Here is a 23,746-nt window from a genome sequence, read left to right as displayed (position 1 = left end):
GCTTCTGCATCCTTATTTTGATGCCAAAACGCACTACCGTCATCCAACAAATTGTAAACGAATGGAGTTTGCTAAACGGCATTGGCACTTGGATTAGAATCGGTGGCGTGGTCTGATGACATGAAAATAGAGCTCTTTGGCCACGCCCATGAGAGGTTAAGCTTAGAATAAAGAAAATACACATTCCCACATTCTACTCATCCATTTATAATTAACATTTGAAAATATCCAAATCATATCAAATGAACACATAAGGGTTCATAATTGTGTTCCATCAATATATGATTTCATTTAAACAATATGATTTAATGTGGCATAAATAAAACACACATTTCACAACACAGCCTCTATTCTGTCATGTGATTTCAGGTCCTCTGACTGGGAAAATGTCTTTCCACAACTGGAGCAGTCTTAAGGTTTCTCTGCTGTATGTGTTTTTTATGCTCTTTCAGGTTCCCTAACTGACCTATACTGTTTCCACACTGGGAGCAGTGGACGGTCTTATCCTCACCTGAGTGTGTGTATTCTCTCATGTTTTTTCAGGTTCCCTAACAGGGTAAATGTCTTTTGACACTGAGAGAGCAGTGGTAGGTTTTTTTTGTGTGTGTGACCTCTCGTGATATTTCAGGCCTCTTAACTGGGTAAATGTCTTTCCACACAGGGAGCATTGGTAAGGCTTTTCTCCTGTGTGTTTCTTCTTATGCTCATTTAGGTTCCCTAACTTGGTAAAATCCTTTCCGCACAAGGAGCAATGGTAAGGTTTCTCCCCTGTGTGTGTCCTCTCGTGCTCCTTCAGGTCCCCTAACCACCTAAATTGATTTCCACAATGAGAACAGAGGTAAGGCTTCTCTCCAGAGTGTATTCTCTTATGTTTGTTCAGGTTCGCTAAGTGGGGAAAACTCCTTCCACACTGAGAGCAGTGGTAGGTTTTTTCTCCTGTGTGTATTCCTGTGTGTATTCCTGTGTGTATTCCTTCATGCCTTTTCAGACTTCCTGAATGTGTAAAACTCTTTCCACACTGGGAACATTGGAAAGGTTTTTCTCCTGTGTGTATTCTCTCGTGTTTTTTCAGATACCCTAACTGGGTAAAACTCTTTCCACACTGAGAGCAGTGGTAGGGTTTTTCTCCTGTATGTATTCCTTCATGCCTTTTCATACTTCCTAAATGTGTAAAACTCTTTCCACACTGGGAACATTGGAAGAGCTTTTCTCCTGTGTGTGTTTTCTCATGCTCTTTGAGCGTACATAACCACTTAAAACTCATTCCACACTGGGAGCAGTTGTGCTGTGTTGCTGGTTTGGGAATCTCTGGATTTGGATTCCCTGAAGGACTCTTCCCGCTGTCAGAGTGAGAGTCTGGTTTCTCTCCTGCCAAAGATAAACAGATTATTTTATTAAAACAGAGAGACCTGAATGAAACCTATACATGATTAAACTGTTTTTCCTATGAGGTTTAATCCAAACTATTGACCTCCTCCTTAGGACCATCTGGCAGAACATGTTCTATAAATTAAGATTGGAGACTGTGCCAGACACATGCTGGAACCGACCCTATGAACTACGCTCTAACTATGGATCTAACGGGACTGCCCCGGGAGGAGCTCACTTCAGATCGGTACTTTATGCATCCAAGTTTGATTTTGACCTCTCCGGCATGCTATTAATAAACAATGATTCCATTTAAGATCGACTTTGAGTGTGTCCCCTGTGTAGAATTTCCACGACAATTTGGCGTCAACAAACAGAATGATTGATTCTGCCTGCGGAGCTTTCCAGTGGGGGTCTGCGAGGTTTGTTTATGAAGCGTGAGGAAAATTCCCATCTGACCAAAAGACGACGAGACCCGCCCAGACCCTTACTGTGAGCGGCCCAGGAGGAGGCACATCATCCGCGAACAATTGAGGGATTGCAACTGATTTCAGTAAGTTAATTTAAATGAATTTGTAGTTAAAAAATAAAAATGAATGATAAAACCAATAACATGAACACATAAAAAGGTACCCATAGAGAGAGGTGTCTACGTGGTCTGCAGCCACTAACACTAACACATAATATAGTCTTATAGAGAGAAGTGTCTACGTGGTCTGCAGCCACTAACACTAACACATAATATAGTCTTATAGAGAGAAGTGTCTATGTGGTCTGCAGCCACTAACAATAACACATAATATAGTCTTATAGAGAGAAGAGTCTACGTGGTCTGAAGCCACCAACAATAACACATAATATAGTCTTATAGAGAGAAGTGTCTACGTGATCTGCAGCCACTAACAATAACACATAATATAGTCTTATAGAGAGAAGAGTCTACGTGGTCTGAAGCCACCAACAATAACACATAATATAGTCTTATAGAGAGAAGTGTCTACGTGGTCTGCAGCCACTAACACTAACACATAATATAGTCTTATAGAGAGAAGTGTCTACGTGGTCTGCAGCCACTAACACTAACACATAATATAGTCTTATAGAGAGAAGTGTCTACGTGGTCTGCAGCCACTAACAATAACACATAATATAGTCTTATAGAGAGAAGTGTCTACGTGGTCTGCAGCCACTAACAACATTATAAAATCAATACAATTAAGGCGAGTAATGCATAAAAAGGTGTCCATAGTCTTATAGAGAGAAGGCGATTCACTAGTCTTATGAGAAGACTAGAGCAAGGGTGTAACGGTACCATGGAAAGCTCCGCGGACAGCTGTCTTTAGGCATTTATAAAGAGAAGTGTCTACGTGGTCTGCAGCCACTACTAATAGCATAAGGAGTTATTATATATGTACAGTTGAAGTCAGAAGTTTACATACACCTTAGCCAAATACATTTAAACTCAGTTTTTCACAATTCCTGACATTTAATCCTAGTAAACATTCCCCGTCTTAGGTCAGTTAGGATCACCACTTTATTTTAAGAATGTGAAGTGAAAGAACAATAGTAGAGAGAATGATTTATTTTAGCTTTTATTTATTTCATCACATTCCCAGTGGGTCAGAAGTTTACATACACTCAATTAGTATTTGGTAGCATTGCCTTTACATTGTTTAACTTGGGTCAAACATTTCGGGTAGCCTTCCACAAGCTTCCCACAATAAGTTGGGTGAATTTTGGCCCATTCCTCCTGACAGAGCTGGTGTAACTGAGTCAGGTTTGTAGGCCTCCTTGCTCGCACACGCTTTTTCAGTTCTGCCCACAAATGTTCTATAAGATTGAGGTCAGGGCCTTGTGATGGCCACTCCAATACCTTGACTTTGTTGTCCTTAAGCCATTTTGCCACAACTTTGGAAGTATGCTTGGGTCATTGTCCATTTGGAAGACCCGTTTGCGACCAAGCTTTAACTTCCTGACCGATGTCTTGAGATGTTGCTTCAATATGTCCACATAATTTTCCTTCCTCATGATGCCATCTATTTTGTGAAGTCCACCAGTCCCTCCTGCAGCAAAGCACCCCCACAGCATGATGCTGCCACCCCTGTGCTTCACGGTTGGGATGGTGTTCTTCGGCTTGCAAGTAACCCCCTTTTTCCTCCAAACATAACGATGGTCATTATGGCCAAACAGTTCTATTTATGTTTCATCAGACCAGAGGACATTACCCCAAAAAGTACAATCTTTGTCCCCATGTGCAGTTGCAAACCGTAGTCTGGCTTTTTTATGGCGGTTTTGGAGCAGTGGCTTCTTCCTTGCTGAGCGGCCTTTCGGTTCATGTCGATAGAGGACTTGTTTTACTGTGGATATAGATACTTTTGTACCTGCTTCTTCCAGCATCTTCACAAGGTCCTTTGCTGTTGTTCTGGGATTGATTTGCACTTTTCATACCAAAGTACGTTCGTCTCTAGGAGACAGAACGAGTCTCCTTCCTGAGCAGTATGACGGCTGTGTGGTCCCATGGTGTTTATACTTTCGTACTATTGTTTGTACAGATGAACCTGGTATCTTCAGGCATTTGGAAATTGCTCCCAATGATGAATCAGACTTGTGGAGGTCTACAATTTCTTTTCTGAGCTTTTGGCTGATTTCTTTTTGATTTTCCCATGATGTCAAGCAAAGAGGCACTGAGTTTGAAGGTAGGCCTTGAAAAACATCCACAGGTACACCTCCAATTGACTAAAATGATGTCAATTAGCCTATCAGAAGCGTCTAAAGCCATGACATCATTTTCTGAAATTTCCCAAGCTGTTTAAAGGCACAGTCAACTTAGTGTATGTACACTTCTGACCCACTGGAATTGTGATACAGTGAATTATAAGTGAAATAATCTTTCTGTAAACAATTGTTGGAAAAAAGGACTTGTGTCATGCACAAAGTAGATGTCCTAACCGACTTGGCAAAACTATAGTTTGTTAACAAGACATTTGTGGAGTGGTTGAGTTTTAATGACTCCAAACTAAGTGTATGTAAACTTCCGACTTCAACTGTATGTGAAAGATACATATGGTGCATCTGAAGTAAGGACAGAGAATCGTTGAAGATGCACCGAATGTGTTTGGGAATAGTACTAAGTGAATGTGGATGTGAGAGTTGTGTAAGTGTGTGAAGGACATGTTAAGCTGATTGAAATGTGGATGTTATGGGTAATTTTCTAGTACATATGCTATGACGTGATAAGGGTAAAACATAGTAAACATGATTGATACTTTGTAATCCAGATGCATGCCTGGATAGTGACTATAGTCAATACAGTGTGTAACTGTTCTTTAGTGTGTGTATGAATATCATTTTGAAGAAAGTGTCTGAGTCACGCCACCAATATGATAGGATGGGTGGCAGGTAGCTTAGTGGGTAAGAGCGTTGTGCCAGTAACCGAAAGGTCGCTGGTTCTAATCCCAGAGCCGACTAGGTGAAAAATCTGTCGATGTGCCCTTAAGCAAGGCACTTAACCCTTGGATAACCTCTGGATAAGAGCGTCTGCTAAATGACAAAAATGTAAAATTAAATAAGACTCATCTAGAGAAGCGCACGTAGCCCTTGTAAGGACAATATGTGTGGTACTTGGCCCTTGTAAGGAAACTATGCATGATACTTGGACTTTGGAAGATGGTGGTGGCGTGATGTACATATTTACATTTTAGTCATTTAGCAGACGCTCTTATCCAGAGCGACTTACAGTTAGTGAATGCATACATGTTTTTTTTTTTTTTTATACTGGCCCCCTTGGGAAACGAACCCACATCCCTGCCGGCCAAACCCTCCCCTTTCCTCATATAAGGGACTAACTGTGCAGGATGTATAAACATTACTATGTGTCTGTATGAAAGGAGAGCTCGTAGTCAAAGCAACCAGATGTTCCATGGAGCGGCTCGTAGTCAAAGCAAACAGATGTTCCATGGAGCAGCTCGTAGTCAAAGCAAACCAGATGCTCCATGGAGCAGCTCGTAGTCAAAGCAACCAGATGTTCCATAGAGCAGCTCGTAGTCAAAGCAAACCAGATGCTCCATGGAGCGGCTCGTAGTCAAAGCAAACCAGATGTTCCATGGAGCGGCTCGTAGTCAAAGCAACCAGATGCTCCATGGAGCGGCTCGTAGTCAAAGCAACCAGATGCTCCATGGAGCGGCTCGTAGTCAAAGCAACCAGATGCTCCATGGAGCAGCTCGTAGTCAAAGCAACCAGATGTTCCATGGAGCGGCTCGTAGTCAAAGCAAACCAGATGTTCCATAGAGCAGCTCGTAGTCAAAGCAAACCAGATGCTCCATGGAGCGGCTCGTAGTCAAAGCAAACCAGATGTTCCATGGAGCAGCTCGTAGTCAAAGCAAACCAGATGCTCCATGGAGCAGCTCGTAGTCAACGCAAACCAGATGTTCCATGGAGCGGCTCGTAGTCAAAGCAAACCAGATGTTCCATAGAGCAGCTCGTAGTCAAAGCAAACCAGATGCTCCATGGAGCGGCTCGTAGTCAAAGCAAACCAGATGTTCCATGGAGCAGCTCGTAGTCAAAGCAAACCAGATGCTCCATGGAGCAGCTCGTAGTCAAAGCAAACCAGATGTTCCATGGAGCAGCTCGTAGTCAAAGCAAACCAGATGCTCCATGGAGCAGCTCGTAGTCAAAGCAAACCAGATGCTCCATAGAGCAGCTCGTAGTCAAAGCAAACCAGATGCTCCATGGAGCGGCTCGTAGTCAAAGCAAACCAGATGCACCATGGAGCAGCTCGTAGTCAAAGCAAACCAGATGCTCCATGGAGCAGCTCGTAGTCAAAGCAACCAGATGCTTCATGGAGCAGCTCGTAGTCAAAGCAAACCAGATGCTCCATGGAGCAGCTCGTAGTCAAAGCAAACCAGATGCTCCATGGAGCAGCTCGTAGTCAAAGCAAACCAGATGCTCCATGGAGCAGCTCGTAGTCAAAGCAACCAGATGTTCCATAGAGCAGCTCGTAGTCAAAGCAAACCAGATGCTCCATGGAGCGGCTCGTAGTCAAAGCAACCAGATGCTCCATGGAGCGGCTTTGTTGCGCTATAATAAAGTATATTCTTGAATTCACAAGCTCTGGGTTTTTTTTAGATACTTTTGAGTTAAATATTTCTACCACCATGTTAAGCTGATTGAACTGTGGACAATAAGAGATGGAAATTGAGCTTTTTAAAACGTACTGAGTGAATGAGAGCTGTCAGGGGGAATGTAAACTGAGTTTTCCAGTTCTGCGTGAGATGAGTTTCCCCCCCCCATCTATAACGTTGTCTAGGGGGGGTTTCCGTCCACCACCGCCCATCGTAGTCTGGGACTACTAGTAACAGCACGAGGTGTTATTGAACACGGGGGGTGTTTGTTTTATATGTATAGGAAGCAGCGGTCTGGGACTACTAGTAACAGCACGAGGTGTTATTGAACACGGGGGGTGTTTGTTTTATATGTATAGGAAGCAGCGGTCTATAGGCATTTCTGGGAATTGGTAAATGTGGTCCGGGACCACTGTACCATAGTGTCTGGGAGACTACAGTGGAACCCGTTGAAGATACATATAGGATGCACATGGAGTGGTGTGGATGTGAATACCTAAGATACATATAGGATGGACATGGAGTGGTGTGGATGGGAATACCTAAGATACATATAGGATGGACATGGAGTGGTGTGGATGGGAATACCTAAGTATAGAAGCGGCAAGACTAGAGGGGCTATAGAGCCTATATAGAATATGGAACTGTGGTGACTACAGAGACTACAGAGGAACCGTTGAAGATACATATATAGGATGGATAGGATGCACATGGAGTGGTGTGGATGTGACCTACCTAAGTATAAATGCAAATGTATTTGTGGCCGGAGTCAAAGTAAAAAGGAGTCCTGAGCGAAAGGGACCAATGCCGGCCCGGAGTAGAGGCCCAGAAGTAGAAGGAAGGAGTGCCCTGCTGGGGCCCTGGGTTGTGTCCGGTTAAGTGATGAACTTTGCTATAGCATTGATAAGAAAAAGGCCTTTTAAAGACTATGACCAACAATGTGCCCTGGACCAAATTTGGGAGATCTCAGAAAAACAGAGAGGCTCATGACTATCTTTTGGCAGGTCAAGGGGGCACTTGTGCAATCATTGGCGATGAATGATAAATATGACTGATCTCGCCACTGTTGCTAAGAATAATTCCACACAACCAGAGCGGACGCTTGCAATGTGTATATGTTGTGTATGTGTGTGTATTTTTAATACATTCATAGAAGTATAACCTTTATTATGATAGAATTACCGTACTAATTAGATTGTATAACCCAGAATGAAGGGTTTGAAATGATGAAGTGTCTTTAAGTGTTGATTTCATAACACTTTGCCCTATTTCTTTGCAGTATTATTTTAGTGCCTTGTAGCAAACAGGATGCATGTTTTGGAATATTGTTATCTGAACAGGCTTCCTTCCTGTCACTCTGTCATTTAGGTTGTTATTCCAACGATGGGAGGCAATAAAACTAAAGGATTTACCTGAATTGGTTGAGACCAGAGGGACCTCAAGAGTTAACCAACCCTGAGAGCTCATTCTTTTATACTTTAGCAATGAAGCTAGGTAAGTTGGAAGCTTGTGTAGCAAGGCTTTGTAAATAAAAAGGGAGTAATGAAGTGACCTACGGGACTTTAAATGAGGACCAGCCGACCTTTTGATACAGGATGCAGTGGTGAGTATCAGAACTGTCACCAGTGATAAAACAAATGGCGCCACGGTAGACGGCAACCAAAGGTGTAAGAGCAGTGGCTTCGGCAGTCTAGTAAATGATGTCACCATAGTCAAGAACTGGCAGGAAAGTTGTTGGTACAATCTGCTTCCTGCTGTTTTGGGAGACGCAAGATCTATAAAAAAAAAAGAGGCCCACTTTAAATCTGAGCTTTTTAACTAGCTCATCCGTATGTTTTTTTAAAACATAAAGTCTTTGTCAATCCAAATGCCCAGATATTTATAGGTGGAAATGGGAGAACCATCCAATGAATAAATACACTGCTCAAAAAAATAAAGGGAACACTTAAACAACACAATGTAACTCCAAGTCAATCACACTTCTGTGAAATCAAACTGTCCACTTAGGAAGCAACACTGATTACACTCTTACACCTTTGGTTGCCGTCTACCGTGGCGCCATTTGTTTTATCACTGGTGACAGTTCTGATACTCACCACTGCATCCTGTATCAAAAGATTGGCTGGTCCTCATTAAAGTCCCGTAGGTCACTTCAACACTGATTGACAATAAATGTCACATGCTATTGTGCAAATGGAATAGACAACAGGTGGAAATTATAGGCAATTAGCAAGACACCCCCAATAAAGAAGTGGTCCTGCAGGTGGTGACCACAGACAACTTCTCAGTTCCTATGCTTCCTGGCTGATGTTTTGGTCACTTTTGAATGCTGGCGGTGCTTTCACTCTAGTGGTAGCATGAGACGGAGTCTACAACCCACACAAGTGGCTCAGGTAGTGCAGCTCATCCAGGATGGCACATCAATGAGAGTCTGTCAGCATAGTGTCCAGAGCATGGAGGCACTACCAGGAGACAGGCCAGTACATCAGGAGACGTGGAGGAGGCCGTAGGAGAGCAACAACCCAGCAGCAGGACCGCTACCTCCGCCTTTGTGAAAGGAGGAGCAGGAGGAGCACTGCCAGAGCCCTGCAAAATGACCTCCAGCAGGCCACAAATGTGCATGTGTCTGCTCAAACGGTCAGAAACAGACTCCATGAGGGTGGTATGAGGGCCCGACGTCCACAGGTGGGGGTTGTGCTTAGAGCCCAACACCGTGCAGGACGTTTGGCATTTGCCAGAGAACACCAAGAATGGCAAATTCGCCACTGGAGCCCTGTGCTCTTCACAGATGAAAGCAGGTTGACACTGAGCACGTGACAGACGTGACAGAGTCTGGAGACGCCGTGGAGAACGTTCTGCTGCCTGCAGCATCCTCCAGCATGACCGGTTTGGCGGTGGGTCAGTCATGGTGTGTGGTGGCATTTCTTTGGGGGGCCGCACAGCCCTCCATGTGCTCGCCAGAGGTAGCCTGACTGCCATTAGGTACCGAGATGAGATCCTCAGACCCCTTGTGAGACCATATGCTGGTGCGGTTGGCCCTGGGTTCCTCCTAATGCAAGACAATGCTAGACCTCATGTGGCTGGAGTGTGTCAGCAGTTCCTGCAAGCGGAAGGCATTGATGCTATGTACTGGCCCGCCCGTTCCCCAGACCTGAATCTAATTGAGTACATCTGGGACATCATGTCTCGCTCCATCCACCAACGCCACGTTGCACCACAGACTGTCCAGGAGTTGGCGGATGCTTTAGTCCAGGTCTGGGAGGAGATCCCTCAGGAGACCATCCGCCACCTCATCAGGAGCATGCCCAGGCGTTGTAGGGAGGTCATACAGGCACGTGGAGGCCACACACACTACTGAGCCTCATTTTGACTTGTTTTAAGGACATTACATCAAAGTTGGATCAGCCTGTAGTGTGGTTTTCCACTTTAATTTTGAGGGTGACTCCAAATCAAGACCTCCATGGGTTGATACATTTGATTTCCATTGATAATCTGTGTGATTTTGTTGTCAGCACATTCAACTATGTAAAAAAAAAAAAAAAAAAAGTATTTAATAAGATTATTTCATTCATTCAGATCTAGGATGTGTTATTTTAGTGATCCCTTTATTTTTTTGAGCAGTGTATATACAGTGGGGAGAACAAGTATTTGATACACTGCCGATTTTGCAGGTTTTCCTACTTACAAAGCATGTAGAGGTCTGTAATTTTTATCATAGGTACACTTCAACTGTGAGAGACTGAATCTAAAACAAAAATCCAGATAATCACATTGTATGATTTTTAAGTAATTAATTTGCATTTTATTGCATGACATGAGTATTTGATCACCTACCAACCAGTAAGAATTCCGGCTCTCACAGACCTGTTAGTTTTTCTTTAAGAAGCCCTCCTGTTCTCCACTCATTACCTGTATTAACTGCACCTGTTTGAACTCGTTACCTGTATAAAAGACACCTGTCCACACACTCAATCAAACAGACTCCAACCTCTCCACAATGGCCAAGACCAGAGAGCTGTGTAAGGACATCAGGGATAAAATTGTATACCTGCACAAGGCTGGGATGGGCTACAGGACAATAGGCAAGCAGCTTGGTGAGAAGGCAACAACTGTTGGCGCAATTATTAGAAAATGGAAGAAGTTCAAGATGACGGTCAATCACCCTCGGTCTGGGGCTCCATGCAAGATCTCACCTCGTGGGGCATCAATGATCATGAGGAAGGTGAGGGATCAGCCCAGAACTACACAGCAGGACCTGGTCAATGACCTGAAGAGAGCTGGGACCACAGTCTCAAAGAAAACCATTAGTAACACACTACGCCGTCATGGATTAAAATCCTGCAGCACACGCAAGGTCCCCCTGCTCAAGCCAGCGCATGTCCAAGCCCGTCTGAAGTTTGCCAATGACCATATGGATGATCCAGAGGAGGAATGGGAGAAGGTCATGTGGTCTGATGAGACAGAAATATAGCTTTTTGGTCTAAACTCCACTCGCCGTGTTTGGAGGAAGAAGAAGGATGACTACAACCCCAAGAACACCATCCCAACCGTGAAGCATGGAGTTGGAAACATCATTCTTTGGGGATGCTTTTCTGCAAAGGGGACAGGACGACTGCACCGTATTGAGGGGAGGATGGATGGGGCCATGTATCGCGAGATCTTGGCCAACAACCTCCTTCCCTCAGTAAGAGCATTGAAGATGGGTCGTGGCTGGGTCTTCCAGCATGACAACGACCCGAAATACACAGCCAGGGAAACTAAGGAGTGGCTCCATAAGAAGCATCTCAAGGTCCTGGAGTGGCCTAGCCAGTCTCCAGACCTGAACCCAATAGAAAATCTTTGGAGGTAGCTGAAAGTCCGTATTGCCCAGCGACAGCCCCGAAACCTGAAGGATCTGGAGAAGGTCTGTATGGAGGAGTGGGCCAAAATCCCTGCTGCAGTGTGTGCAAACCTGGTCAAGACCTACAGGAAACGTATGATCTCTGTAATTGCAAACAAAGGTTTCTGTACCAAATATTAAGTTCTGCTTTTCTGATGTATCAAATACTTATGTCATGCAATAAAATGCAAATTAATTACTTAAAAATCATACAATGTGATTTTCTGGATTTTTGTTTTAGATTCCGTCTCTCACAGTTGAAGTGTACCTATGATAAAAATTACAGACCTCTACATGCTTTGTAAGTAGGAAAACCTACAAAATCGGCAGTGTATCAAATACTTGTTCTCCCCACTGTATATATATATATATATATATAGAGAGAGAGAGAGAGAGAGAGAGAGAGACTGATAAAGAGAGTGAGAGTGAGACTGATAAAGGGAGAGAGAGAGAGACAGAGAGAGAGAGAGAGACAGAGAGAGACTGATAAAGAGAGAGACTGATAAAGAGAGAGTGAGACTAATAAAGGGAGAGAGACAGAAAGAGAGAGAGAGACAGAGAGAGACTGATTGAAGAGCGAGACTGATAAAGAGAGAGAGATAGAGGAGATAGTCCATCTGAAACATTCTTGATGTATTTAGTCCGTATTAAGTTAACATTTTAAACCAACCTTTCTGTAAGGTAACGAGGTCAGATTGCAGCTCTATCATAGTCTGGTCAACAGTTGGGGCAATGGCCTTGGGAAAGTATTCAGACCCCTTCCCTTTTTCCACATGTTGTTACACTACAGCCTTATTCTAAAATGGATTCAATAAATTAAAAAATCCTCAGCAATCTACACACAATTCCCCATAATGACAAAGCGAAAACAGATTTTAAAAACAGAAATACCTTATTTACATAAGTATTCAGACCCTTTGCTATGAGACTCGAAATTGAGCTCAGTTGCATCCTGTTTCCATTGATCATCCTGGGAGAACCTTCCAGAAGGCCAACCATCTCTGCAGCACTCCACCAATCAGGCCTTTATGGTAGAGTGGCCAGACGGAAGCCACTCCTCAGTAAAAAGGCACATGACAGCCCACTTGGAGTTTGCCAAAAGGCACCTAAAGGACTCTCAGACCATGAGAAACAAGATTCTCTGGTCTGATGAAACCAAGATTGAACTCTTTGGCCTGAACGCCAAGCGTCACGTCTGGAGGAAATCTGGCACCATCCCTATGGTAAAGCAAGGTGGAAGCATCATGCTGTGGGGATGTTTTTCAGCGGCAGGGACTGGGGGACTAGTCAGGATCCAGCGAAAGATCAATGGAGCAAAGTACAGAGAGATCCTTGATGAAAACCTGCTCCAGAGTGCTCAGGACCTCAGACTGGGGTGAAGGTTCACCTTCCAACAGGACAACGACCCTAAGCACACAGCTAAGACAACGCAGGAGTGTCATCGGGACACGTCTCAATGTCCTTGAGTGGTCCAGTCTGAGCCCGGAATTGAACCTGATTGAAAGTTTCTGGAGAGACCTGAAAAAAGCTGTGCATCTATGCTCCCCATCCAAGCTGACAGAGCTTGAGAGGATCTGCAGAGAAGAATGGGAGAAACTCCACAAATACAGGTGTGTCAAGCTTGTAGCGTCATACCCAATTAGACTCTAAATGAGTAAAGGGTCCGAATACTTATGTAAATGTCATATTTCCGTTTTTTTATAAATTAGCAAAAATGTCTAAAAACTGAATGCACTGTACATCACTGAGCCATCACAATGAGCCATCACTGCAAAGAGCCATCACAATGAGCCATCACAATGAGCCATCACTGCAATGAGAAATGGGACATGAAGTACGTACTTGGAGGAGAGGCAACAGAGAACATGGAGGAGACACGCAACAGAGAACATTTAGTATGTACTGACAACAGAGAACATTTAGTATGTACTGACAACAGAGAACATTTAGTATGTACTGACAACAGAGAACATTTAGTATGTACTGACAACAGAGAACATTTAGTATGTACTGACAACAGAGAACATTTAGTATGTACTGACAACAGAGAACATGGAGGAGAGACACGCAACAGAGAACATTTAGTATGTACTGACAACAGAGAACATTTAGTATGTACTGACAACAGAGAACATTTAGTATGTACTGACAACAGAGAACATTTAGTATGTACTGACAACAGAGAACATTTAGTATGTACTGACAACAGAGAACATTTAGTATGTACTGACAACAGAGAACATTTAGTATGTACTGACAACAGAGAACATCTTAGTATGTACTGACAACAGAGAACATTTAGTATGTACTGACAACAGAGAACATTTAGTATGTACTGACAACAGAGAACATTTAGTATGTACTGACAACAGAGAACATTTAGTATGTACTGACAACAGAGAACATTTAGTATGTACTGACAACAGAGAACATGGAGGAGAGACACGCAACAGAGAACATTTAGTATGTACTGACAACAGAGAACATTTAGTATGTACTGACAACAGAGATAATTTAGTATGTACTGACAACAGAGAACATTTAGTATGTACTGACAACAGAGAACATTTAGTATGTACTGACAACAGAGAACATTTAGTATGTACTGACAACAGAGAACATTTAGTATGTACTGACAACAGAGAACATTTAGTATGTACTGACAACAGAGATAATTTAGTATGTACTGACAACAGAGAACATTTAGTATGTACTGACAACAGAGAACATTTAGTATGTACTGACAACAGAGAACATTTAGTATGTACTGACAACAGAGAACATTTAGTATGTACTGACAACAGAGAACATTTAGTATGTACTGACAACAGAGAACATTTAGTATGTACTGACAACAGAGAACATGGAGGAGAGACACGCAACAGAGAACATTTAGTATGTACTGACAACAGAGAACATTTAGTATGTACTGACAACAGAGATCATTTAGTATGTACTGACAACAGAGAACATTTAGTATGTACTGACAACAGAGAACATTTAGTATGTACTGACAACAGAGAACATTTAGTATGTACTGACAACAGAGTACATGGAGGAGAGACACGCAACAGAGAACATTTAGTATGTACTGACAACAGAGAACATTTAGTATGTACTGACAACAGAGAATATTTAGTATGTACTGACAACAGAGAACATTTAGTATGTACTGACAACAGAGAACATTTAGTATGTACTGACAACAGAGAACATTTAGTATGTACTGACAACAGAGAACATTTAGTATGTACTGACAACAGAGAACATGGAGGAGAGACACGCAACAGAGAACATTTAGTATGTACTGACAACAGAGAACATTTAGTATGTACTGACAACAGAGAACATTTAGTATGTACTGACAACAGAGAACATTTAGTATGTACTGACAACAGAGAACATGGAGGAGAGACACGCAACAGAGAACATTTAGTATGTACTGAAAACAGAGAACATTTAGTATGTACTGACAACAGAGAACATGGAGGAGAGACACGCAACAGAGAACATTTAGTATGTACTGACAACAGAGAACATTTAGTATGTACTGACAACAGAGAACATTTAGTATGTACTGACAACAGAGAACATTTAGTATGTACTGACAACAGAGAACATTTAGTATGTACTGACAACAGAGAACATTTAGTATGTACGACAACAGAGAACATTTAGTATGTACTGACAACAGAGAACATTTAGTATGTACTGACAACAGAGAACATTTAGTATGTACTGACAACAGAGAACATAAAGGAGAGACACGCAACAGAGAACATTTAGTATGAACTGACAACAGAGAACATTTAGTATGTACTGACAACAGAGAACATTTAGTATGTACTGACAACAGAGAACATTTAGTATGTACTGACAACAGAGAACATTTAGTATGTACTGACAACAGAGAACATTTAGTATGTACTGACAACAGAGAACATTTAGTATGTACTGACAACAGAGAACATTTAGTATGTACTGACAACATAGAACATTTAGTATGTACTGACAACAGAGAACATTTAGTATGTACTGACAACAGAGAACATTTAGTATGTACTGACAACAGAGAACATGGAGGAGAGACACGCAACAGAGAACATTTAGTATGTACTGACAACAGAGAACATTTAGCATGTACTGACAACAGAGAACATGGAGGAGAGACGCAACAGAGAACATTTAGTATCTACTGACAACAGAGATCATTTAGTATGTACTGACAACAGAGAACATTTAGTATGTACTGACAACAGAGAACATTTAGTATGTACTGACAACAGAGAACATTTAGTATGTACTGACAACAGAGAACATTTAGTATGTACTGACAACAGAGAACATTTAGTATGTACTGACAACAGAGAACATTTAGTATGTACTGACAACAGAGAACATTTAGTATGTACTGACAACAGAGAACATTTAGTATGTACTGACAACAGAGAACATTTAGTATGTACTGACAACAGAGAACATTTAGTATGTACTGACAACAGAGAACATTTAGTATGTACTGACAACAGAGAACATTTAGTATGTACTGACAACAGAGAACATTTAGTATGTACTGACAACAGAGAACATTTAGTATGTACTGACAACAGAGAACATTTAGTATGTACTGACAACAGAGAACATTTAGTATGTACTGACAACAGAGAACATTTAGTATGTACTGACAACAGAGAACATGGAGGAGAGACACGCAACAGAGAACATTTAGTATGTACTGACAACAGAGAACATTTAGTATGTACTGACAACAGAGAACATGGAGGAGAGACGCAACAAGATTAGTATCTACTGACAACAGAGATCATTTAGTATGTACTGACAACAGAGAACATTTAGTATGTACTGACAACAGAGAACATTTAGTATGTACTGACAACAGAGAACATTTAGTATGTACTGACAACAGAGAACATTTAGTATGTACTGACAACAGAGAACATTTAGTATGTACTGACAACAGAGAACATTTAGTATGTACTGACAACAGAGAACATTTAGTATGTACTGACAACAGAGAACATGGAGGCATTAATACCATCATTGCTGAGTGGGGGACAGCATTAAGGTGACCACTGTCTGGTAGGGGGTTCCACTAGTTACCACAGCCACAAAGTCAAATTAACGAAAACAACAAAAAATATATATTTTAAGGTTAATTTAAGGTTAGGCATAAGGTTAGCTGTGTGGTTAAGGTTAGGTTTAAAATCACATTTCAAGAAGATACATTTGAGAAACGCTTAGACTTTGTGGCTGTGGTAACTAGTGACGACCGGTAGGTAGCCGGGACAGTGGTAGATTGAACTAGAGGTCATACACAGAACCACATCTGAATTGTGAATTCAGATCAATAAATTGCACTTTAAACATGAAGAGAAATTGTACATTTGTCACATAATAATAATAATAAGCCATTTAGCAGACGCTTTTATCCAACGCGACGTACAGTCATGTGCCCATACAATTTTACGTATGGGTGGTCCCGGGGATTGAACCCACTACCCTGGCGGCGTTACAAGCGCCGTGCTCTACCAATTGAGCTACAGAGGACCACATCCCTGGTTTAACAATACATGGGGAATATTTAAACTGAACGTCTAGAATCTGAACAATATGGAACGTTCTGAAAGTTGGCCCAACTCTGCATAATAATAATGTATTACATTCCTATAGCGCTTTTCATAACAGTCTCATGTCTCAGGTTCAGCCTAATGGAACTACCTCCATGTTGAGGATATTTATAAGTTATATTCTCCAAGAATCAATGGCTAGGCCCAGAGCCATATATTAAAACGATACATTATTTCAACAAGTGCAGTTTGTGACCCTGCTTTTAAGACAGTACTCACTGGTGTTAATCAGATCTTCAGTCTCCTCTTCCTCTCCTTCTTCTTCCTCCTCCTCCTCCTCCTCCTCCTCTTCATCTCCCAAAACGTCTTCCTCCTCTTTTCTTAAGATATAATATTCTGGAGAGGAAGAGGAGGGTATCTCTTCTTTCACTATAACACCCTCCTCTTCTTCTTTCAATGTTATAGCCTCCTCTTCCTCCTTTTTCATTCTGAAAGCTTCTACCTCCTCCTCTTCCACTGTGACAGCCTCTATCCCCTCTTCCTCTTTCACTCTAAAGTGTTCTTTCTCTTCTGTCACTGGAACATCCTCTGCATCTTTCTCATTTTTCATTCCGAAAGCATCCTCCTGTTCTTCTTTTACGACAATGTTCAGCCCCAGAGCTTCTTTCTCCGTCCAGCAGACCTCCTCTTCTTTAGCAGGAGGAGAGTAGCTTGGTGAGCTCATGGTCGGGGATGTTAGCTAGATTGCTAGTTACGATTAACGAGTAGCCTGGTGCTAAGCTAACATAGCAAGCCAGCTAGCTACCTGACTAACAACGTAAATGTTAACTTAAATGGGGCAACTAGCTACACGAAAGAAGTTTAAAACACAGAAGGCGTCTACAGAGCTCCAATGTTTGGGCTACGTTGGCTAGCACGCCACCGAGGTGACTGACTAGACCACTGTGAAACGATAAAGTTTACCTAAATACTTCCGGGTCACGGATTTTTAGAATCCCTTCAGCATAAGAGTCCTGTCCTGTATACTTTCTAAATGAATAATTAGGGAGAAAATGATGGGAAATTATATGTGATTTATTTGTTTATTGTTATATTTTTTTAAAATCTAAATGGTCAATATTTGTTTATTTTGTGTGTGTACTCCTATCATTTACTTAGTCTCCTGAGTGGCGCAGTGGTCTAAGGCACTGCATCGCAGTGCTAACTGTGCCACTAGAGATCCTGGTTCGAATCCAGGCTCTGTCGTAGCCGGCTGCGACTGGGAGACTCATGGGCGGCGCTTTATTGGCCTAGCGTTGTCCAGGGTAGGGGAGGGAATGGCCGGCAGGGATGTAGCTCAGTTGATAGAGCATGGCGTTTGCAACGCCAGGGTTGTGGGTTCGTTTCCCACGGGGGACCAGTTTGAAAAAAAAAAAGACTAAAAAAAAAAAAGACTAAAAAAAATATATATATGTATTCACTAACTGTAAGTCGCTCTGGATAAGAGCGTCTGCTAAATGACTAAAATGTAAATGTAAATTTATTGCACCGTACATAATCACCTGGACGTTGTGTCAGTAAAAGGTGGTACCATTCTGCTCGGCAGCATGTATGGCTTCCAAATCCACAGAGTTTACACACAGAGGGGCGTCGCTGCTCATTAAAGAGTGGCCAATCAACTTAAATCAAATATATATATATTAATATTGGCCATAAATATTACACGCTAAAAGTCACAAAGTCAGAAGGCCCGCCTACTCGTGTGATGACACTTAAACCAATTTAACTGTTCTCGGAAAATGACCAATCAGATGAGGGAGTGTGATGACGCGTATGCCGACCGGCTTGCAGGGCAGACAAGAGACGTGCATTTCTTTTATCTATTGATCCATCAATGATGTGGTTATTTAATAACTAAATAATACAACCAACCGTTCTAAATGTAAAGTGGTAATCAGATATTTATTATAGCCTTGTAGTTGCAAGAGGTCAAAACATTTAATAATAATAATAATAATAATTGATTGGAATTACCTGGCACTTTTCTAGAAGTTCCAATCAATTATGATTAAATGTTTTGACCTCTTCCATAGCTTGAAGACCATGCTTTAGTACAGAGACGGAAACTGGTACAAAATACAAAAAAGGTTGACTGCAAGGCTATAATAAGACATCGCCCACGTTATCTGCTTTCCTGGTTTTAAGGTAAATATGAAAAAGTATACAGCAAATAGGGGTGGCAATACAGTCTGCTACCGTTCTCAATGGTTTCCCATCTAGCTTCCATCTAGCTTAATGTAACCAGTTACTGCTCAGTGGGGACCTTGGTCAGAGCAACACAACGGGAGGGTTAAGGTAAATATGAAAAAGTATTCAGTATAGCAAATAGGGGTGGCAGTACAGTCTGCTACCGTCCTCAATGGTTTCCCATCTAGCTTCCATCTAGCTTAATGTAACCAGTTACTGCTCAGTGGGGACCTTGGTCAGAGCAACACAACGGGAGGGTTAAGGTAAATATGAAAAAGTATACAGTCTAGCAAATAGGGCTGGCAGTACAGTCTGCTACCGTTCTCAATAGTTTTCCATCTAGCTTGTCTATACCTGGTGGTTTATCATTATTGATAGATAACAAGTTTTCCACCTCTCCCACGCTAACTTGACCAAATTCAAAACAGCAATCCTTCTCTTTCATTAATTGATCTTTTATACAAAAAAATATGATGGTTCACTGTTCAATGTTGTCATTTCACTTCTGAGTGTTTCCACTTTACTAGTGAAATAGTCATGGAAATGAATGGCCATATCAAAAGGTTTTCTTTTAAATGACTCATCAACTTCAATGAACGATGGAGATTAACTGGGTTTTCTGCCCCTCATATCATTTAAGGTACTCCAAAAGAATATATGTGTTTTATTTAATTTATCTTGGTTTGGTAATATAATTTATTGTTATTTTTGTAAAGTTCAGTCACTAAATGTCTAAATTGACAGTATGTCAACTAATCAGCTGAGCAGCCCGACTTGTCTAAATTGACAGTATGTATAATCAACCAATCAGCTGAGCAGCCCGACTTGTCTAAATTGACAGTATGTATAATCAACCAATCAGCTGAGCAACCCGACTTGTTTGCCCTCTCTTTTGCGTATTCATTTTATTTTATAAGTCAATTAAAGACAGATTCCTATTTACAATGACGGCCTACATTAAACCATACATTTGTTCAATTCATCATCAATCTAAAGGGCTCTAACAGTTTTCAGTTAACGTCTTAACAGCTGCTTGTCAACAATTGGCAAGAATAGTTTTACAAATACTTCCAGTGCTGCATCTGGATTCACTTCCTCATACACATCAGACCAACATACATGTTTTACAGCTTCAACAAAAGAGTCCTGAGAAAACATTTTTTTATAAGATCTCTTATAAATTACTTTACTGGCCACAATGTTATGGTCACTACAGCCAATGGGAACTGATATTGTTATGGTCACTACAGCCAATGGGAACTGATATTGTTATGGTCACTACCAGCCAATGGGAACTGATATTGCTTTGGAGCAAAAGCTAAAAGTAGCTAGCTAGCTGGTAAATGAGTATTTTCCCCAAAGCCCCATTGGGCAAGACCGCTAATACATCCTCCTCTCACACAAAGGCTCAAAATGCTTCTAGCTGCTCCTATTTTAATCTCTAAATTCTTCTAGCTGCTCCTATTTTAATCTCTAAATGCTTCTAGCTGCTCCTATTTTAATCTCTAAATGCTTCTAGCTGCTTCTATTTTAATCTCTAAATAGACCGCTAATACATCCTCCTCTCACACAAAGGCTCAAAATGCTTCTAGCTGCTCCTATTTTAATCTCTAAATGCTTCTAGCTGCTCCTATTTTAATCTCTAAATGGGTCGTTACTATGTGGCAGGGTCGTCTCTCTATCTCCTTTTCGGAAAAGCTCCATCACCGAGTTTCTCCTCGCCGCAGTATTAGCCGGCTAGCCTAACTTTAGCTTGGCTTGCTAACCTCTCTAGCCAAAATTGACGAGGACGCGTGTGGGGCGTTGCGCATGCAAATAGCGCGCATATGAGAACCAATCCAAAAAAAAGTTGGCGTCGCTCAGGGTCGCTAAGAATTTGAGCTAACCTCAACCTTTGAAAAGCCAGAAGTTACCAGTGACCCTGGTGTAGTCATATAGGGAGTGCGTCAGCAGCATTAGATAAGATAATGAGCAATACTTCCTCTTGAAGAGGACAGCTAATGGCGAACCAGTCAATGTTCAGGGTCACCCAGAAAAATAGACCTCTCTGTTAACATCACACGCACTATCCAAGCATTGCACACACATGATCCAAATACTGACTGTTAGCTCTTGGTGGCCCTTTAGCAACACCCCAAAAGAAGAGGCTTTAGATGAGGCAGGTAATAGTAATATAGTAATATGCCACTTAGCAGACGCTTTTATCCAAAGCGACTTACAGTCATGTGTGCGTAAATTTTTTGTGTATGGGTGGTCCCGGGGATCGAACCCACTACCCTGGCGTTACAAGCGCCGTGCTCTACCAGCTGAGCTGCAGAGGACCACAGGTGACCTTGCAACCACAACACTAACAACATTTGACATGAGATCCTCTCTAAGCTTTCCAGGAATATGGCTCTGAACGTATACAGCAACACCTCCCCTACAGGCATTCCTGTCTTTTCTGTAGATGTTATATCCTTATACAGCAACACCTCCCCTACAGGCATTCCTGTCTTTTCTGTAGATTGTTATATCGTTGTATTGCTACCACTGTATCGTCAAAGGAATTATCTAAGTGAGTTTCAGAGGTGGCCAGTATATGAATGCTATCCGATGTTAGCAAGTTATTGATTTCATTAACCTTTCTAAGGCTACATATATTAAATATGGGCTGTTATTAGCCCTGTCCCGGGTAGCTTGCCGGAGAATAGTCAATGAGGCCCTTGTGAGTGTCAGTTGGTGTGTGTGTGTGTGTGTGATGTTGGGCTGAAGCTACTGACCCAGAAGTTGATGGAAAAGTTATTTTTTCCCAGACCAAAAGTTTATTTTTTAATTTATTTAACTAAACAGCTAACCATATTGTATTGATACGTACTAAGAGAAGCAAGTTTGATTATTCAGATTTTTGTATGAGAATAAAATAAAATAAACATAGCCTACTACACATCTGCATTCATTCAGTCAAACAAACAGATCATATCTAAATAAGCATTTAGCTCTATAACATTACCATACATAATTATATAACCCTTCTCCACATTACAATCAGCATCTGTACTTTTGGGAACATTATATCTGTAATTTTTCATCTCAACAACTTATGAACATTTTCAGAACAACGTCATCACATTTTTATACACCTTTAGCTTGAAGACTAGAACACAAATTAACTCAATGAAACACAACTAAATTCATGAGGTTAAGGTTAAGGTTATAATAAAAAAAATACACATTCTATTCATCCACTTAATCATTTATATTTTAAAATATCCAAATCATATGACGAACATCTAAAGGTTCATAATTGTATCCAATCAATCCAAATCAATAATCAAAGCAAAATACACATTTAAAAATGTTAATCTTATTTGATCATGTCAGAAGAGGAAAAAACTAAAACAAAAGTGGGCCTATTTTAATGATTTCATATAAACAATATGATGTAATGTGGCATAAACAAAAACACAAATTCTCAGTCAAAAACATAAGTCAGAACACAGCCTCTCTATCCTCTCATGTGACTTCAGATCCTCTGTCCGGGAAAATGTATTTCCAAAATTAGGTTCCCTAACTGACTGAAACACTTTCCGCACTGGGAGCAGTGGTAGGCCTTATCCTCCCCTCTGTGTATTCTCTCATGCGTTTTCAGGCTCCCTAACCGGGTGTATTCATTCCGCCGATTCAGTTGCACAACGGAATTTCTGCAGCTGTTTGGAGTTTCTATTGGACAAATCCCCATCCCCGTTTTGTTCCGTTTGCTTCCGTTTTAAGATACGTTTTGCAGCAGAATTACTGTAATGAATACACCCCAGGGGGTTGGAATCGAAATTCCATTCTGAAAAGAACCCCCAAGAAGTTGGTTCCGTTCCACTGTTCCGAGCCAATGATGTGTTCCCTGGATGACTGACAGGGGACGCTGTATTGAAGCCACCCGGCAGCCATCTTGGAACTCCTCCATCATTGGAAGCTATAGAAATGGATTTATTACGTCTTTACACCTTTATTCTATATCAGACACCTTAATGCATACTTATATACTTGTAGTGGTCCTCTGTAGCTCAGCTGGTAGAGCACGGTGCTTGTAACGCCAAGGTAGTGGGTTCGATCCCCGGGACCACCCATACACAAAAAAAATGTATGCACGCATGACTGTAAGTCGCTTTGGATAAAAGCGTCTGCTAAATGGCATATTATCTTTATTATCTTTATAAATTACTGTGGTCCTCTGTAGCTCAATTGGTAGAGCATTGCGCTTGTAACGCCAGGGTAGTGGGTTCGGGACCATCCATACATAAAAAATGTATGCACACAACTGTAAGTCGCTTTGGATAAAAGCGTCTGCTAAATGGCATATTATTATTATTATTATTATTATGTGAGGTAAACATAAAAATAAAACATGAAAAATATATAACATCTTCCTTAAAGTATAATCTTTTTTAGTACTAATATTACTGTCTCCACTACAAAAAATACTTAAAATACATTTAATTGAAATACTGTAGAATTCCATTAATTCCAATGGAGGACTGCTCCTACTGGGGAGTGTCAATATGGCCGACTGGTAGCTTCAAAGCCTCTAA

The 23,746-nt window shown here is 41.4% G+C and overlaps 1 protein-coding gene across 1 annotated transcript; it reads right to left on the bottom strand.

Moving 5' to 3' along the window:
- Positions 1-250: 250 nt before the first annotated feature.
- On the bottom strand, positions 251-17,878 carry LOC121556405 (zinc finger protein 135-like). Its single transcript, XM_045217060.1, has 2 exons — positions 17,235-17,878; positions 251-1,368 (listed from the first exon to the last, which is right to left on the bottom strand). Exons 1-2 carry the CDS (start codon positions 17,677-17,679, stop codon positions 530-532), a joined length of 1,284 nt encoding a protein of 427 aa, XP_045072995.1. The 5' UTR covers positions 17,680-17,878; the 3' UTR covers positions 251-529.
- Between the last annotated feature and the right edge of the window lie 5,868 nt (positions 17,879-23,746).

The sequence above is a fragment of the Coregonus clupeaformis genome, unplaced genomic scaffold, assembly GCF_020615455.1.
Source record: "Coregonus clupeaformis isolate EN_2021a unplaced genomic scaffold, ASM2061545v1 scaf0902, whole genome shotgun sequence".
Taxonomy (NCBI): domain Eukaryota; kingdom Metazoa; phylum Chordata; class Actinopteri; order Salmoniformes; family Salmonidae; genus Coregonus; species Coregonus clupeaformis.
The sequence above is the reverse complement of the archived record's forward strand: the minus strand, read 5'-3'. Positions and strand labels throughout refer to the sequence as shown.

Bases quoted from the DNA above. Each gene is read 5' to 3' on its own strand.
- LOC121556405 (XM_045217060.1), bottom strand. From the start codon at position 17,679: ATGAGCTCACCAAGCTACTCTCCTCCTGCTAAAGAAGAGGAGGTCTGC. The intron at 1,369-17,234 runs GTGAGTACTGTC...TATCTTTGGCAG, and splicing joins TGAAGATCTGATTAACACCA to GAGAGAAACCAGACTCTCAC.